Here is a 20072-nt window from a genome sequence, read left to right as displayed (position 1 = left end):
TGCTTTAATTCAAGTATGCCATGTGCTGGTGGCTTCCTTTGCTGTGGTCTGAGGCAAAAGCAAGCAAATTCACAGCAGAGTTAAAAATCATTTGCTATTGAATGTGGGATGTTAGATTTTGAGACAATTAGATGACAACCCTGGAGTTGGCAATGAGACGCAGCCCTGAAATTACTTTGATAGTGGTGTCTATTTCTTTGGACACTGACCGGCCCATATCATCACAGAATTTATTTTAAATTCTGGAACATTTTGAAAATTCTGTTAAAATGGAGAGAGGAAAATCAAGATAAATCTGATTTTGTTTTGTATAGCTCTGGGTCCCCTTTGCTTAAACTGTTTTACTAGTCAAATGTAAGTGAGTCTTATTCATACAAAGAAATGCTTCGTAGATGAGGATACACAGTGCAGGTTCATCATTCTCTTGTCCCACAACGTTGGAATCCAAGAAATCGCTCTTCAAAATCAGATTGATGGTGGTTGTTAATTGCATTTATTATAACAAGCAGACAAAGATGGTACTGTAGTAACGTGTATGGGAAAATAGACTGCTGTCCAACCTCACCCCAGAATAGTGGTATTCAGCACAGCTGGGCTTGAAACTCAAGCTCTTCCTGCTTTTTTGCTAGTGGAAGTGCTTAGAATGGAACGAGAGAAGGTCTAATGAATATTCAGAAGTCCCTTTATATTGGATGGATAAAGGAGTGGATTTGGAATTTGGTACATGAGAATACAACAGTATATTGCAAACTATTGCATTCAGAATCCTCTTTGTGTTGATAGTCATATGCTCCTAGAGCCTCAAAGCACTTTGCAAATGCTGTGAAAGTGTGCTGATGTGAAGTGCAGCTATCTTAGGACAGAGGGACCATAAAGAGGGGTGGTTTGAGTCATATGACAGCTTCCAGTTATGAGAAAGACTATGTCTGTATGGTTTGTTATACACACATTTTGTTGGTGAAATTGTCATCTTATAAATTAATTTTCCATTGGTTTCTCAAGAAGCTAGTAAGCCCTTGTCCCTGAATAAGTGAAAATTCCCCTTACTACTACAAAGGGAGTGAACAGCTAAAAGAAATATCAATGACCACATAATGGAAAAAAATTGCCTCTTCTTATCATGATTTTTGCTTGGCAGAAGCCAGTTCAATGAAGCTCATGCACTTTGGATTAAGAAATATGATTATCATTTGCTTGTACTGTTTTCTGCCTCCCACACAGATGAGATAAAATATCCAAGGATTCATTTTTGCTACTTTCCAGATAGAAGGGAACTCTAATGAAAGGCAGGAACTGAACAGACCCATTAGCAGTTATGAATAGGCAATGCTTTGCAAAGTTAGGATGATACAGTGTAATAAAAATGGCCTTCACACTTGATACTCCATTTGTTTTTCTGCATGTCTGATGCTGTAGTGAGCTTTTTTTTTCTTATGACTGTCACCTACTTCCTGAAACGTTTCCAAAGATGAGCATGAACCAAAACCTTGGATACAAACATCTGCAAACTTTGGAAGGTTTCAAAATAGAAACCCTGAAACAGGGCTTTTGCAAAAAAACAACAATAATAATTTCTTTTTAATGGATCAAACAAACACCCGCCAAGCAAACTCATCGGAATTATGGGGTTTGAAATGTGAACATAGTTTTGGGCCCATAATTCTATTTTCCCTCCCTCAATGATGGCAAGTATTTTCTTTTTAATTAAAAACAATCCCAACAACAACAAAAACCACAGGCAGCAGGGTTAGTTGAACAGAGCATGGGATTGAGTCAGGAAACCTGGGTTCTCTTTCTGTTTTTATCACTGACTCATTGTGTGAACTTGGGCAAGTCACTAATGCTCAAAGTTTCAAAAGTGTCATTGGGATGGAATGCACCCCTGTATTCCCACCCTACATGCTATGTAATAATGTTTGTACAACATATGCTTTGTGAAGCATTATCACTTGAAAATGAGTAGCTCACTGGTCAATAATATCATGGCGAAATGTCTGTAGCAACATTGTGTAAAGTTATGAAATCCCCCTGTATGATGTTAAAGGCACACATTCAAACAAACTATCTTTAAACAAGTGGGGGATTATCTCAATTTGCATATTAGCTGTAAACAGAGTCCTCAGACAGCAAGAGGGGGAATAAAGAAGACAAAGAAAAGCTGCATTTCAGCATACACAGGTGAAAAGAAACAGTATGGGGCCGCGAGGCTCCATGTCTCCTTGCTCTTAGCTGGAAAGAACTCTAACTCGGGGCCATGCTCAGGAAAATGCTTTTGAAAGGATGACAGCTATAAAAATAAGAGGCAAAACCACCCCAAGTTTTCTCTCCATGTCCATCTCTCTCTTTTCACCTAAGAAGACAAAAGAAACAGCCATTGGACCTTGGGAGCAGATCCTGACCTGAAACTTGGTCAGCAATGCTACTGAAAACATGTGGTAAGAATTTCACCAAGTCTAATTTAAGTATAGTGCTAGGAAGCCTTTTATCTTTATTTTTCTTGTAACCATTTCTGGCTTTAATGCCTTAGTACTCGTACTCCCTTAAAATCCTATCTTTTTTGTTTAATAAACTTGTATTCTTAAACAAAACTAATCAAGGGTTGTGGTTAAAGTGGGCTGTGTGGTAACTCTGTTTGAAAGGAGCAAGTTGTCGTATATTGTTCCCTTGCAGGCACAAGGGATCTACAATATATCTGATGTGTCCAGGAGACGGCTGGACAGTATAGAACACACATTGGCGGGGACGGGGGAAGGCGAATTCAGGACTGGGACTGTGTTGGGTCACCCTGCAAATAATAACCACGGCTGTTGGGATCCAGAGTGGGGCTGGTGTTTGCTGGCAGGCTGCTGGGATCTGCTGAACCAGAGCTGTGGCTATCCACAGGCACTCCAGGTGTGACCTGCATGCTGGCAGAGTGAGTGCCCCAAGTGGGATCTACAGGATCAAGGCATTATGAAGCCATCCAAAGTTAGAGCAGAGGTGACACAACTCTCACTGGTCTGGATTGCACCCCGGAATGTCATAGTCATACTTTTGGATGTCTCTATTTTGAATGCCTAACTTCACACTCTTCTAGTTGCCTGATTTTTCAGTAGTGCTGTTCAAAAAAAAAAAGATAAAAGTATATTTTGCTAAACCCTTCAAAAGAAATGGTTTTGTTTGAAATTTTCTATATTTTTTGTGTGGGAGGGAGATTATGAAAAGTTGTGCCTTGGTGGCGGGTGGGTGGGGTGCAGAGGAGGAGTGAAGGTGTTTTTCTTGCTGCAACAATTAATTTTTAATTGAAAATTTTCATTGGAAACCAAAATACTTAAAAAATGGCAAAAATATTGATGAAAATTTGGTCCATATTTTATAATAAAGAATTTTTGTGTAGCTCTAGTCCTACAACTACAACTGGAGACCTTAAAATTAAAGGACACTTGAAAAAGTGGGTCTAACCCCCAAAAGCTATTTTTCTCCCCTCTAGTGTGAAATGGAAAGATCTAGCTGTGTTGTGTGTCTGATTTCCATTCAAAGGTGCCACAGTAGTTGGGCTTATGGAGGCTTGAGGTACTTAATTCATTCAGATCTTAAATCAGGTTGAAGTTTCTGCTAGTTGAGAGCCTGACTGAACATTTTGGTCCATCCTGAATATCAGCTGCACTGGAAGAAATATATGGCTTGGGAGCTGGAAGCTTCTGGATGCTACTTTAACTAAGGAAGCTGATTTTTTTTTAAAACATCTAAATAAGAATTTAGGAGCTGAAATTTTAAGCACCCATGTTTAAAAATCTTGGTCAATGTTTCATGGTTAAAAAGGACCAGAAGACAGGAGATCTGAGATCTATTCTTGGATCTGACATAGACTTGCAGGGTGACCTTGGACAAGTCACTTAATTGCTCTATGCCTCAGTTTTTCCATTGGTAAACCCGGGATAATAGAATACATGTGTATCAAACTTTTCAACTGTGTTTTTCTTCCTTTGGGAATGTTTTGCTTAACTCTTGTTTTATTATTATGATGTGGTATTTTTATTACTGTAGCATTTGATGGCCCTACTGTAGACCAGGGGAACATTATGCGAGGTGTTGTACAAACACAGAACAAAAGAGGTGATCCCTGCCCCAAGTGGCTTACAGTGTTGACATAGGATGAAAGACAACAGATGGTTACAGTCAGGTGGGAGGCGTACAAACAATGAAACAATATTGATCAGCATGATGGGAGGTAGTCTCAGGACAGCAGCAGCCTAACCATTGTCCAGTTTTATGTAGGCATCATGATGAAGAGTTTTGAAAAGGGATAATGAGGAGGGATTGGAAGGTGATAACTTTGTGGACATTTACCTCCCAAGTCTGTGGGACAGTGTGGGAAAAAGCATGGAGCTGTTTGTTTGAAAATTTAACTAGTGAGCAATGGCAGTTGGCATCATGAGCTTATCGGAAGCAAGCACTGACAACTTGATAGTGAATGAGAAGTTATAGGTAGGGTGGGTTTGACTCTGAAGGGCCTTGAAAGTGAATACAAGCAGCTTATGTTTGATATAATTGGGGTGGGAGGGGAGCCAGTGGAGGGATTCAGAGAGAGGGCGTGACAGGGTCCCGGTGACAGGCTAGGAAAATGATCTTTGCAGCCGCACTCTGAATGGATATGAGTGGGGCAAGATTGCATTTGTCAAGGCTGGAGAAGATGTTGCAGTAATTGAAATGATGAGAGCCTGGACAAGAGTTTTAGCAGTGTGAATCAATAGCAAAAGCTGTATTTTAGACAGATGCAGAAAGAATCAGCAATTTTTGATATCTTCAAGTGCCTCTGCACTTCTGGTTTCCATGTGGGGACAAAAGCTGGTGTGACATAATTCACCCAGTGACTGCTCACTAGCAGTTCCATGTCCTCAGTGTAGATGTGGCACTGTAATTGCATATGTTCTTGTTCACTGAGTAATTTTGAAAGTTCCTTGCAGGACTCTGTTATGGCTGCCAGGCCATTCATTGATGTCTTGATGCTCTTATTTCTTTGAAAGTCCTTGTTGAAATATGTATTCTACAACATGGGACACACGAGCTGCTACTCTTCCAACAATTCTTAAATGGAGAAAACTATTATGGCCAACTAAGAGCTCTGAGTGGTGTACAGAGTTAGGGTGTAAGTAAAATTGTTCTGTTCCTCAGTGGTCTGTATGATATGGAGGGAATCAACATTAGTCTATGACAGATTAAATATGGATAACCAGCTGTCAACAGAATCTCTTGTAACTCTAATAGCATTTTTCTCTGTGTCTTGGTTTCTGCTGCTGATCCATTCACCAGTGCATGTGTCAGTTTAAAATTAATATATAAACAAGGTGAGTAGTTCATTCACGTGATAGCCTGAGGTTACAAACATGGTGATCAAATTCAGCATCTGCAGTAGGCAAGACTGCCTTACAACCCCAGGAAACCTTGGAATTAAATTAATTTTTGAAATGTAGAAATGGAGCCTGCAATCAAAGTTGACCTGAGATCTTTTTTTAAATGCTTCTAAAGTTAAGGGGAAATCATCCAGGTTCATGGTTATAATGCTTCAATCTGTCATTGTGGTGGAGAGAGATTCTTTGCAAGGATTACATTCCTGCCCATCCATCCTGAGGAAAGCATAGGGAAAATGTAAACACTGTGAAAAAGGGGCATCCAGTATCTCCTAGGCATCAGACCTGCGTTCCAAAGGGAATGGAAGAATTGCAGAACTCCAACTCCTAGTGTAACAAGGGGGTACTATGAATATTTTAAACATCCATAATTGGTAGAAGAGGAGCCTTGAATGTGTCATGGACAGGGGGCATCTTGTAGACCTCAGACCTCTGATCAGAGGAAAGGCTGTCCTGAAGATATTTGATATCTGTACAGCACTAATGTTTAGTTTGTCATTCCCCCTGGAACTAACACCATTGTCTCCAGGTGGAAACAGAGATTGAATGTCCTCAAAAGGGCAAAAAATCCCCTCATATTTTAGAAGAAATAGGAAGGGACTTGAGTTTTCCACTGCTCCAGCAATCAGACCCTACTGTTATTTTGGCTTTTGGAAATAACTATATGCATTTGTGCAGAATAGGGGCTCTCCAATTTATTGAACTGGATGTCATATGTATGTTTATGATTGGGCAGGTGGCATATGTATGCATTTGGTGCAAAGCAGCTCATGGCTGAACTGGAGGAGATAAGGAAGACAGAGAGGTACATAGATGAGACTTTCCAGGACACAGTAGAGCAGTCCCACCCCCAGTCTGACAGCTTCTGTGCTTTTGAGGAGGATGAAAGTCTCAGGGAAGAAGACCATCAAACTGGAGCAGAAGGAAATGATCCCATAGTTAGGACCCTCTTTCCAGATGATGTCATGGTATCCTCTCACCTTGAGGATACCCCTTCTGGGGTAGGGGACCCCAATTATCAGGAAGAGACAGGTAATAGTAATGGGGGATTCAATTATTAGAAATATAGATAACTGGGTTTGTGATGACTGGGAGAACCTGCATGGTAAATTGCCTGCTCAGTGTGAAGGATGCGGCTCTCTCAAGACATCTAAACAGACTTGCGTGCAGTGCTGGGGAGAAGCTGTTGGTTGTACTATGTGTAGGTACAAGTGACATACGGAAAGATCGGAGTGAGGTCCTGGAGGCCAAATTTAGGCTCCTAGGTAAGAGATGAAAGTCCAGGACCTCCATGGTAACCATCTCTGAAATGCTTCCAGGTCCATGTGCAGGCCAGTTAGACAGGCAGAGCTACAGGGTCTCAATGCGTGGATGAGACAATGGTGTAGAGAGAAGGGTTTTAGGTTAATTAGGAACTGTGGAACCTTTTGGGAAAGGATGACCCTATGCAGGAAGGATGGGCTCCACCTAAACCAAAATGAACCAGATTGCTAGCATGTAAAATTAAAAAGGTAGTAGAGAAATTTTTAAACTTAAGAGGTAGGGAAAAGCTTACAGTTGAGGAGGAGCACACAGTTTGGACAGAGACATCCCATAGGGGAGGATCTCTTAACGGACATTCTCTATATCCTAGCAAAGAGGAGAGGATAGAAGTTGATAAAGTACCGGTAGGAGCTGAAGAGAAACAGTCAAATGAAAGAGAGTCCCATTTAGTTACATCACAGGAAGGCAGACAAGTAAATATTGACAAATTTTGTAAGTGGTTGTATACAAATGCTAATCCCAAGAGATCAGCCACATAACCAGGTCAATATACAACTCAGATCTTACCCAATAATCACGCTGTTGCCAATCCTTTAGTATCTAATATCTAAAGGTTTATTTATAAGAGAAAAGAAAGAGGAGAGATTTAAAAGGATTAAGGAAGTCATATACATACAATCATTGAAAAGCTCTTGGATGAGTTTTGTAGCAGTGATGTTACAGACAGGTTGGCTTGTAACATCTCTGGTAACTTCCAAAACATTGGAAAGTCCTCAGTCCATAGTCAATATGTTTCTTTTAGAGTAAGTCCATAGTCCAGAGATCAGAGCAGGAAAGAGGCAAAATGGAGATGCTTCCAGGGTCTTTTATACCTTCTCCCGTGTGGAGGGAATTTCACTGTCCCAAACACAGCTCTCAGCCTTAATTTTTGGAAAATTACAAGCACAAAATGGAATGCAGGGTCATGTGAGCAAGTCACATGTTTTACATGGCTTGATGATTCCTAGGAGCAGCCATTACCCATATTCTGGCTAAAGCATCCACAGGAAGGTACACCAGGTGAGGAAGAACTTCTTCTATGGCCCATTGTGAGGGTTGAGTGTTCTTTAATGGGCCATCAACTTGAATAGTTCATTCACAATGTGCTGGCCAGACTGGATGTAAATTACCTGGTGGATGTTATCCCAGGAGCAAATACACTTGAAATAGATAGAGCCAATATTCATCACTTCAGATACAAAAATGATACATGCATATAAACAGGATAATCATACTTGGCAAACAATAACTTCCATTGACAACTTACATAATATACTTTGTACAAGATGTGTTGCAATTGTCTAACAGTGGCAGTATTAATGATACAAATGGTCATGTCCCAATCATACACCATCACACACAGTAATACCAGCATACAAAATAAATAGGAAGGGCAGAGTAGATCATGCTGGTGGGGGAGTGGCACTATATGTGAAAGAACGCATAGAGTTAAATATATTAAAAATCTTAAGAGTCAAACTGTACCATAGAATCTTTATGGATAGAAATTCCATGCTTGAATAATAAGAGTAAAGCAGTAGGAATATACTACCAACCACCTGACCAGGATGATGATTGTGAAATGCTCAGGGAGATTAGAGAGGCCACAAAAATAGAAAACTGAATAATAATGGGGTATTTCAAATATCTCCATGTTGACTGAGTATATGTCACTTCAGGCTAGGATGCAGAGATAAAATTTCTAGAGACCATAAATGACTGCTTCTTGATGCAGCTAGTCCTGGGACCGATAAAGGGAGAGGCAACTCTAGATTTAGTCCTAAATGGTGCACAGGATCTGGTCCAAGAGGTTAATATAGTTGAACAGCTCAATAATAATGATCATAATGTAATTAAATTTAACATCTTGCATGTGTGGCTAAATTAGAAGTCATGCCGCAGAACTACCAGAATTTTCAATTCTCGTCTTTTCTTCCATTATTAGTATTAAAGTGGGGGCAAAACCAGTGATTCTGAATAGAGAAATAAAGTGGCCTGATTCTACCATCTTCCTTTACTGAAATGTTTGACTGCTCTGAGATAGATCTTCTCTTGACCCTTTCCCCTTTTGTGCTGTCTGTATGGAAAATATGCTCTAAATTTAGCAGACTGGTCATGTAGATAGAGAGAAAGAGAGAGTGTGACATGGCTCAGGTGATTATTAAGCTGAGTATTCTCCCTGTAGAATGCTGATTCAAAGAGAGCCCAGATCAGCAGTGACTGTAAAGTGTTCCACACCATGAAAATCAGCCCCTCCACCGAATTGGCATAAATTCTCAGCTGTGAAGGCAAAAAATGCCAAAATGCCAATTCATGTCTGTTTCTTTAAACTGTTTTTTATCAAAAATTCAGAAAAAAATCTTCATTTTATTTTGACATTTTTTTTCAAAATGAAATGTTTTGATTTTTCAGTTTGAAATGATTAAATGATTTTTTGTTTCAGATTTCCCAAAAATATTTTAAAAGGTTGAAAATGAAACAAAATGTTTAGGTTTTGTTGAAATAAAATGTTTCATATGACCCAAAACAAGCCTTTTTCAACTTCTTGATTTGACAAAAAAAATTAATTTGGTTTTAACCCCGAACCAAAATGAATTTTAATTTTTTTCATATTGCCAGCAAACCAAAACATCCATTATTTCACACAACTGTAGTTGAGAAGGGAGTATTAGAAAGTTTGAGCTGCTGCTGCCACCGGTGTTGTACACGTTATGTCAATAAAAAAGACATACTAACTTTCATCAACACTAATTTTTACACACACACACACACACACACACACACACACACACACACACACACACACACAAATGTCAACTAGTTCTAGTCAGATGCCAACTAGTAAGAATAGTATAGCAATGTGCACAGCACCATTTGTCTCACTCCCAAGGTAACTCACATCACTGCACTTTTTAAGGACGCAAATTCAGCTTTGATTTGTTCCACTGTTTTGGGGAGACATGTGGAATAAGAGGGAAAAAATGATGTTGGATGTCACGAGCTAGCTCTTCAGGACAGGAAATTCCTTCCCCTTGTGTAGGGCCTATCACATTATCAGTCTACAACAAATAAATATTGTCACGTTTGGATTGATTACATTATTTATGTGCTGGAGCCATGAGTGTGTGATGCAGCTATTCTCAAATATGTGGCAACCAATGCCAGGAGCAACTAAAACTATCTGAAATTTTACTTAATTTTTCCACTTCCTTCATTTTTTTCCAATTCTTTTACTTTTACCTTTGAAGTGCATTAGTTATTCTGGGCCAACTGTCTTCAATGGGAGTTTTGACTGAGTAAGGAATTCAAGATATGGCCCAATAGGAAAAAATGGAAGTTGTTGACATGTCTGGAACTTAGTCTTCCACTTCTAGGATTGTTCATGTAAACCTTGCATTAACCAATCATATCAATACATTCTCAATCCTTTTTCCCCTTCTCCCCATTGACAAGGGAATTGGAATAGCTTAGCAAATCTTAGCAAATGACATGAAAAGATTTCATGGCACCTAGTTTTTGCTGGTGCCAATACTTTATCAGTATGATGAGTATCTATAGTCACTATTCTTGCAAACCCAATGTAATCCTTTCCTTCCCCCTTGCCAGATTGAAGATATAATTACAAGAATGCAGGATGACAAAGCAGGTGGAGTTCCTATCCGAACAGTCAAGAGCTTTCTGTCTAAAATCCCCAGCGTTGTCACAGGTAAGAACCATGGTTTGAATGAAAGACTATGAATTAGTGCTAAAAGGAATATGGCCCTGTAACCTCGCGAAGAAGAGGTGAGTGCTGGAGGAAGAGGAAATGAAGGGAAAAGCTGACTGATCTGGGCCTATTTTCTGGATGTGCCCTTCAGTCAAGGCATAAAAGACGATGCCAAATTGGTTCTCTTCTGTAAAGTGTAACAATTTTTAACCAAGTGATTGGATTTCCTTAGGTTGATCCTTGAAAACCTGTTAAGTATTTGTATAGCTTTAGACTGCATCACAACATTGCCATGCAATATCTTATGTAGTGACATCATACAGGAACAGGGGGATACAGGCTCCCGTTTGAGACATTAGAAATAAAGTTGGCAAATACAGCACGTGATCAGCAGATAGACAAAAAGGTTGGCTAAAGTCAGGAGGCTTGAAAGAGCACTGGGGAGAGCTGCTGGGAAGATAATGTGAGGAATCTGTTTTTTGTCCTCCCCAGATACTTTATCACAGTTCCTTTAGACTTATTCTGAGTGCACAGGAGCCCCATGGGAATATTAAATCTCTATTACAGGGACCATTCTAGCACAATGAAGTTGTGTCTCAACCTGTGGAACCAGGGGTGACTCAGAAGCGTAGCATCGGAATATAGAGCCATTCCTTCCTATATCTCCAGCTTGGAACTTCTCCATGGCTATTGAGACCAAAAGTCATTGCTGTGTGATAGATGCTCTTGGTGACAGATGTAGAATGAGTCAGGGGATTCAGTTCCATTCCCAGTGGACAGCTGTCCACCTCACACAATCCCACAACTAGACTACTAGTTCTAATTTTCTACTTTGTTTGCAATCCCAGCAGAGAATATAAGGGTTTGAATAAACCATTAATCCTGAAATGCCCTCTCAGCCCTGGAGTATATTTGCCAGGCCAGGCCTGAAGCGCATTGTTGGGACAGTTTGAGGAAACTTTCACTGCCGCTTTACCTGTTCTGTGGATAAAGAGACATTACTCTCTATGGCACATTTCACTGACAATCAGCTCATTACAATGATTAGTAAAAATGCAAAAAGCCAATATCCTCCTGTAAATAGGCAGCAAAATCTACTTTGAGGAACGTTGGATTGACCAGAGACTTGCAGGTTAGGCTGATTCAGTCAGAGGGATGAGAAGAAGCATGATTTGACATCTCTGTATCAGAAGCAATAGCCCTTGTCCAAGTTCAGCACAGGAGTGAAATACAGACCTCCAGCAATGTAGGAGTCACGGCAAGAATATGGAAAGTGACATGGTGTTGCTACTGATTTAAAGATCAATCCTGTGAATACCTCGTATCAAGCAATAAGCTCTACTTCTGTGAGTAGTCCAATTGATTTCCAGGGTGTGACTCTATGTAGTACGCAGTTTGCAGAGTTAGGCTAGGATTAGGCATGGAAGAGAAACATGAATCTACAATGAGATGTGAAAAGACACTAAATTGATGCTTATGACTGGAGCATGTGTTGACTAACTATTTTTGAAAGTTCCTAGGGGAAATAATCATTTTATCTAGTTTGAAAACTCATCCTAAAGCTCCAGTGCAGAGTACACAAACAGGATGGCTCAATTCTTATTCAGCTAAGAGAGGTTGCCCATATTCTTGTTAATATTCATTGACCTGATTAAGCAATTGATCTAGTCATCAAGCCATTAGGAGGAGGAAGAAAACAGGAGACTTAACAGCATCTCTAAGCTGATTATATTTATCTTTAAGCACCACCATGGGAGACAGCTCCCTGGTAGAGTGAAAAGTGCCCTTTTGAATTCTGCTGTTCCAGAATAGCAATAGTGTCACCTTGAAATTGGGTCTCTCCATAGAGGAGAACTACAGTTCCAAACATTTTTAGTAAAGAGGGATGGAATGAACGGAATCAGATAAAACAACAGAACCTAATCCAAAATGAGTGGAAACCTTTTCAGAGAAGGATGTGGGAAATGTGTTGTGTTGCTCAGTTGACAGTCCCTTCAGCTAACTTGAAACCTCAGCCAGTTCTTCTCAGCCAATTGTGGCTGTGACCTGGAGCTTTGGAGGTTGGGCAGCAGGGAAAAACAGAAGTCTCCTGCATTTTTCCTCTCCTCCGCCTCTCACAAATTGATGCTGGTTAGATTTATATCTATGATAAAAACAAAAGAAAGATTGTTTTGCATTAATACAATGCCAAATTAAGTACATTTCTTAACCCTTGATTTGCTTAGTGTTCTTAGCATAAAAAGACATACTTTCAAAGCCTTTGACACTAAGAATAGACTTATCTGGAAAGATTTTAATTCCTGAAATCCAATGATGTTCTATATTTTCACAACCAATTCAATTCCACATGGAAAATGTAACAAAAATTCCACGGCATGACTTACTGTCAGACTAACAATAGCCACGCTGTAATACACACGGGGTTACTTCTTGACTGCAGCAGCACAGTATACAGCACTGGCATTTTTCTTCCTCCTTCTTCCCAGCTGTGTGTGTTAACTGCGGAGAGTGGAAATCAGACACAGATCAGGAGGGAAGGTGGAACAGGGAGCTGTCAGAGGAGGGTTAGAATGGAATATGAGGAATTATGGGACTGTGACTCTGGGAAGTGAGGTTTGAGTAGAATAATGTCATTTTTTTTTACTTCAGCACCCATCTTTGGCCAGTGGCGATCATGTGTGTTGTGGTACAGAAGGATGTGAATCTCCCATCTCCCTAAATGCCTATTGTAGTCATTGTCTAGAACAGCACTTGCTGCAGTGGAAGAAACCACACATTCCCCTCTCGGGTAAAGTAAATGATGCCTCCAGTCGTGTTCTGTTACTGGAATGCCCATAAATAAACTTACAGCTCACCACTCCATGGTATTCCATTGATCAAAAAGTGGTGTCAATACACCTCCTCAGTATAGTAACCACCATTCCACTGCACCTGACTTCTACACCTCTGCCAATGCATCTCATTGTTAATCTGGTATTTCCATACAAGGACCCCAGAGCTTTCAAACACTGCTATTTTTCACGCAAGGGCTCTCTGTACACCATTGCAAAAGCGATGTTGTACTGATCTGCAGCACCTATGCTATTCTGGTATGGACAGCCCCTTTCACCTATAGCTCTGCCAAACCTGATTCCAAATCTTCTCCATGTTGGTCCTGAGCTTGTTCATACCTCTGATAATGTACCTCAAGGGTGACCTGTAATCCAATACCTTTTAGCTATTCATTCCCCCTCTGATTCACCTTAATCCGAACCTATAACCCAGTGATTCTCAACCTTTCCAGAGTACTGTACCCCTTGCAGGGGTCTGATTTGTCATACCCCCATGTTTCACCTCACTTGAACACTACTTGCTTACAAAATCAGACATAAAAATACAAAAGGGACATAGCACACTATCTACCCTGATATAACATGACCCGATATAAGACAAATTTGGATATAACATGGTAAAGCAGTGCTCTGGGGGGGGAAGGGGAGCTGCACACGCTGGTGGATCAAAGCAAGTTCGATATAATGCGGTTTCACCTGTAATGCAGTAAGATTTTTTTGGCTCCCGAGGATAGCATTATATTGGGGTAGAGGTGTATTTCAAGCTAAGACTGAAGTGGATTTCTTCACCATAACTTGGCGGTATTCTTTACTATGCATCTCCTCTTTACATTACATTAGGAAATGTAATCCACTCAGCCCACAATGGGCAGGCTGTTGTACCTCTTTATTTAGTGCAGTCCAAAGCCTCCATGAATCACATGGTATTAGACATGTCAGTTCCAATACACGTACTGCATGGCTTGCAATTTTCTTCTTCAGTCTTCTCCTAAACTCTTTTGGTCCGGTGCCAGGATACAAATGAACCCTGTTAAGGAAGGAGCAGAAAAGTTATGCCAGCTTTATATGCAATTCCTTCTACCCCTTTTTCCTTTTGAACTTGCTAGTTTTGATTAAAGTAGGGGGGGAGAATGAGTTCAGTGCTACAAGTACACTAAATTCCCTGCCGATTGCTAAGGCTTCATTCAATTCATTGCAAAGCAAAGATACAGAGAAACTGATGTTCAGAGAGTTTGGGGATATTAGAGAGTAAGACAAGGTTGTGAAAATGACCAGTCTTTGAAACTAAATTATTAAAATGTGGGCCTTTCTGCATATCTTTGAGTGGGGGTGTGAGTGTGTGTGCATGCATGCACATACACAGACATATGCAGAGCATATAATTCTCCAGTAAATAACTAACAAGAAAATACACTTAAGAATAGTAGTTGTGTTGTACATTATGATTAAATATCTAACAGGGTTCTGCATTATTTCTATCTTCTATCCATATATACAGTAATGAAGTGGCTTTTGTGTATTATGTGCCATTGCCCTTTACTACAACCCAGTTGTGCAGGGGCGGCTCCAGGCCCCAGCATGCCACGCGCGTGCTTGGGGCGGCAAGCCGCGGGGGGCACTCTGCCTGTGCCACGAGGGCGACAGGCAGGCTGCCTTCGGCGGCTTGCCTGTGGAGGGTCCGCTGGTCCTGCGGCTTCGGTGGACCTCCCGTGGGCGTGCCTGCGGAGGGTCCGCCGGTCCTGCGGATTCGGCGTGCCTGCGGGAGGTCCGCCGAAGCTGCGGAACCAGCAGACCTTCCTCAGGCAAGCCACCCCAGGCAGCCTGCCTGCCATGCTTGGGGCGGCAAAATGCCTAGAGCCGCCCCTGCAGTTGTGCATCAGACTCCATATAGTTAATGTAGATTCACAGCCATATTGTGAATATATTGTGCTTTTCTAATTTAAGCCTGATTTGTGCTTATTTTTTTCTGTGCAATTCATCCCCTAATACTGACCTTCCCAGCTCTCTGGCAGAGAAACAGACTAAACCGCATAGCTTGCTTGATGCCACAGCTACTCTGGGCTTGTGAGGGAGGTAAGGAAGCCTTCCTTCAATGGTGACTGTATACACTTCTCCCAAAGAACTGATTCTTAGCCATCTGCCCGCTTCAAGATTGTTCATCCCTGCTTACAAATCATATGGGGCTAACATGATCTGTAAGAATGCATATCCAGGCCTCAAGGTTTGCCCCTAAATAATTTAAAGTTCACTTTTAAAATGGTTGGAATTAGACATTTTAATGAGCAATAGTTTTCACATGGCAGCACTTAAAAACAGCCACGTTGGCAGTGGAGAGCAGTAGTTAAGGAAATAGCCCAGTGCACAATGGTAGGGAGGAGTAAAATTTGGCCTAGAACATTGCAGCAAACTTTAAAGTGTCATGTGATCTTTCATGTCCACAGAGTAGACAGAGCTATAAGGTATTATCCAAAAGATCCAGACTCTAATGTATCTGCTGTGGAAGAATGAAGGGCTGAACATATCCTTCCAGGAACTGAATGTATGATTACCGTAAAGTCAAGGTATGATGAATCTGAGGCTTAGACAACAGACCTGTTACCTTGAGCTTCTAGTGGGCGCATAAGAATCTGTCTAGCAGACAGGATTTGGCTCACTCTTAAGATTTGTCTACAACTGGGCTGGGAGGTGTGTTTCCCAGGTCACACAGATGTACCCAGCTCTAAAAACAACAGGATAGCCAAGTAACAAGGATAGCATGGGCGGTGGGTCGAGTTAGCCACCCAACAGGTACCCACGCAAACTGGGAATCGCACCTCCCACCTTAAATGGAGACGTACCCTTAGTCAATTTAGACTTTCTGCCATGACTTGTCTTCTCTCTACAGACACCAGAGACATTTTCAAAGGGGGGGGGGGAAGACTTAGCCATCTTATCATGTTGGAACATCACAAAAAACATTGTCGCCTGCTGTAAAATAGAAGGCATAGAGGTTAATAGGCCAGACTGCTGATGAGAGCAGCCAGCAAGAATTCTGTGCTTGGCACAAGCAGCCACAGTCATCTTTTGTTTTATCTGATTTTTTTAAGGATTGCTTTCAGGACTTTTAGCCTTCAGCACAGGCTTAGGAATTGGAATGAAATGGGCCTGACGTGATGATAATTTAACTATAGAAGAAACAGTGGTTAGATGAATTGATAATTCACTCGTGGTATCAAAACATTACTAGGTAAGAGTTTTCTTGGTGCTGACTACAGTCTTATAAAACACACTGCATTTAGCTGATGGAATATTGTGGTTAATGGATGGCGCATTAAAAAGAGTTATCGATATTTCGCCACCTGTAGAAAGTCATGAAAATGAATGATTAATGACTCTTGCTTTTGTCCTGATGTCTTCAAAAGCACAACGTTATTGTGAAAGTTTATTTCAGAATCTGAATGATATCGCACAAGAGCACAGATTAAGTGTAAGGCCCATCATGTATCATAAGTGGTCACTGAATTTGAACAACTGTCCTGAGGCTGTAATACTTCAGCTGTTCTGCCTTTGCTTTACAGTGGGCAGTGGATCTGTGGTGGTGGTGGATCCACCAATCCAGCCTCATTTCTTCTCACTCGTTACTACTTCTCTGTCCTTTTCTATCCCACCCCCAATACTTTTGTGGGCTTTCCCTCCATCATCTGTGCAACAGAGCCACATCAGTTCTATGGGAGATGTCCATGCCCTCTAAGGCATGAGGGGAGATTTGACCCTAAGACAAGTAACCATTTATACCATTAAGTGCTGTGGAATGAATTATACTAAATACAAAGTGACAATCGATAGCAAATTGAATCCACAAATCTTTATTGAACATAATTTGAAAGGCACCATCCTGAATCAATCAATCACAGTGTATTTCAGCTTTCATTTGGTGGCATTCCAGCACTTAAAAAAATAAATCATTCACATTATTCAGCAAATACATTTACTTGCTCTTATTTACCGTTCTTCGGCTGACTTAGTCAAACAAATTTTCAAGGTATTTAGTGAGAAAGCCCTGACCTTCAGTTAAAGAGGCTTAAATTATAAATCATGATAGTTTCTTCAAATGAAATGTAAAAAACCTATGTTAATGCAATCTATGTACTAAAGTCGGGAAATTCAAAGTTATGGTTTCCCCCAGTAACTGTAACACCAGTCTCACATGTAGCATATTTTATTCCTTTACACATAGTGGTAACTTTAATAGCAGGATGCCTCCTCTATGTACAATGTAGCCAAGTTATAGTTAATGGGGAAAGCATAACTGAAGCCTTCTGTGCTGTTCAAATCTGATTGTTATCTTAGTGTAGTTTTAATGTTTATTTTAAGGACAACACAAAAATTAAAAGGAAATAGGTTAAAATGGTCCTTCTACTGTCCCCAATGCAGCTGCTTTTTTAAATCACCCAGAATCCACTGCTTTTGGGAACTGTGCCAGGAACAGTGGGATACCTTCCAAGAGGTCACTGTAAGTGAAAGATTTAGCGCAGCACTAGTGTAGACACAGGGTTTCAGTATTCAAATTGTAATTATAAATGGGAAATTGTCATCAAGTGGTATGTTTCTAGTGGGGTCCCACAGGAATTGGTTTCTTGTACCTACGCTATTTATCAATAACCTAGAAGAAAATGTAAACCACCAGTGGAAGTTCTATGGCCTGTGTTACACAAGAGGTCAGGCTGGATGATCAAAATGTTCCCGTCTGACTTTGACTCTCAGATTCCAGTACACAAATCAACATAGCCAGCGTAGACACACTGAACTGTCTGTGCTTAACCAGTTCAATTAGGAACGAATCAGTTATTTATTATTTGTAATACCACAGTGGCTAGGACCCCTATAGACTTGGCCATGGTCTTTCAGTGTAGACAAGACATGAATTCATATGTAAAAGGAAAGCAGGGAAAAAAACATTCCAGCCTTTATATATATTCTATTTATATATTATAAAGAAGCAAAAATTGACAGAAGCCCAATTTTATTGAAAAATGTACATAATGGTATATATTTTTCTTTAACTGATAAATCCTTTATTCTAAGTGCAGTGTGAATTAAGGAGCTTGGATATTTTAGTTGTATGATTCACTACCATATGCAGGAGAAAAACTATATATTTTTTGTTCTGCAGAGAAATACAACTCAACAGTTTAGGTCTTCTTTCAGTTAATTCCTATGTGATCCCTGCTTCTGCTGCAGGAAGAGGATATCTGGCATGACATCGCTTGTGTCTACCTCAGTATTATAGTCATATACTGAACAGGAAATTTCTAGGAGCAGATCCTTCTACAGTATGAGCATGGCTTCACAATGTGTAATTCTTAAAACTGAGAAACTAAATAAATGAGCTTTAAAAAGAAGCCTAACTGAAAATCCCAAGCATGTTCACTTTTAAATCATAATTCCAAAATCACATGAACTTGAAGAGAAAAGTAATATTTTTCTTTTACAATACAAAGTTAGATATCCAGTTATTTTATCCGTATAGTCTTGTGTTGCACTTTAGTGGAATTCCCTGTCCTATGGTTTTGGTTTTACATCTGTTGGGGATTGGATGATTCTACTTCTCTTTAAATAATCAGATACAAAGACTATTGGTATCTGGTCAATACCAAATCATAATTCAGATGCTAATAATCATTAGGCACTATTTGGATGGAAGGAGCCATATCAGCAGGAGGGATACTTTAGCAATGGAGATGGGATCGAGGGAGGATGGGTAAGGGAATGGGACTCAGCACAGGCTTTGGCTGTCATGAGGTACCATGGCAGAATGGGGAGTGAAGTTCAGTTATACTTGGCCTTCACTGGGCGATAACCCACAATTTTAAGTATCAGTATTGTGGCTTTGAGCAAAACATTCTGATTTGGGGTATTTGTTACATGTCTACAGTAAATCACCTGTCTTTTCAGGAGTTGTATGAGAGGGATACGGCAGGAATTAACCTCAACGTAGGGAACTGGGGATAGAAGCACAAGCTATTTGTAATTCAAATAGCCCTGCTTTCATGGCTTAAAGTTAGCTACACTAAAATCTGAACATTGACAATTGCAGGCTCTGCAGTAACCATTAAAATAAATACTTAGAATAGTAGACACCCCAGAACCACAATCACTGCAGAATGACAGAGGCTGGGTTTTTAATGGGGCCTGCTATTCTTGTGTATTTGGAGCTCCTTGGGTGCAAGGTCCTCTGGCAGTATTTTTTCCCCCATCACTTTCCATACCTAGGCCTAGTGCCCCAGGATCTGGTTTTGTGCATGTATTTTCCAATATATGCAATTATTTGGGTTAGGCATATTCAGTGACAGAAATGACTTGCACATATATCTTGCTTAACTGAAATAAAACCACCTCTTTGTGTGGCATGCAGTTGGGGCCAAAACAGAACTGAGAGACTTGGAAGAAATTCTGTCAGATAGTTCACAAATCCTAATAGACTCTGAACTGATTTAATATATTTGGGTATGGACGTCTGCTCTATTGCTTTTACCTTTTCAGCCTCGGGTCATAGCTCTTGAGAGGTTAGATAAGAGTCCCACATATGATATTTTAGTCCATTGCAATTTCATCTTGTTTTTGTTTAATTTTAAATTTACTTGCATGGCTCTTTCTAGTAGACAGATGAGGTTGTGGTCGTGGTCTGCCACAGCTTCTGCCATGCTGTCTCCACATCCATACATCAGAATGTCATCAGGTGTGAGGCCGATCCCTGTGAGTCCTGTTAGTATGTCTGTCTTCTGGCATTGATGTTCTTCCACTGCATGTTTAATTCCAAACAGCTTTCTCAACCACATGTATCTACATACTGGTGTCCAAAAT

The 20072-nt window shown here is 40.4% G+C and overlaps 1 protein-coding gene across 1 annotated transcript in view; it reads left to right on the top strand.

Annotated features, from left to right (window-relative positions):
- Nucleotides 1-10298: 10298 nt before the first annotated feature.
- Nucleotides 10299-20072, top strand: part of RGS6 (regulator of G protein signaling 6) — a 171323-nt gene continuing 161549 nt past the window's right edge. The window contains exon 1 of the mRNA XM_045015021.1: nt 10299-10398. Coding sequence (XP_044870956.1) covers nt 10320-10398 — 79 coding nt within the window. The 5' untranslated portion in view covers nt 10299-10319. The remainder of the gene's footprint in view (nt 10399-20072) is intronic.

Source organism: Mauremys mutica, chromosome 4 (assembly GCF_020497125.1).
Source record: "Mauremys mutica isolate MM-2020 ecotype Southern chromosome 4, ASM2049712v1, whole genome shotgun sequence".
Lineage (NCBI taxonomy): Eukaryota > Metazoa > Chordata > Testudines > Geoemydidae > Mauremys > Mauremys mutica.
This window is presented reverse-complemented; position numbering and strand designations above follow the sequence as displayed.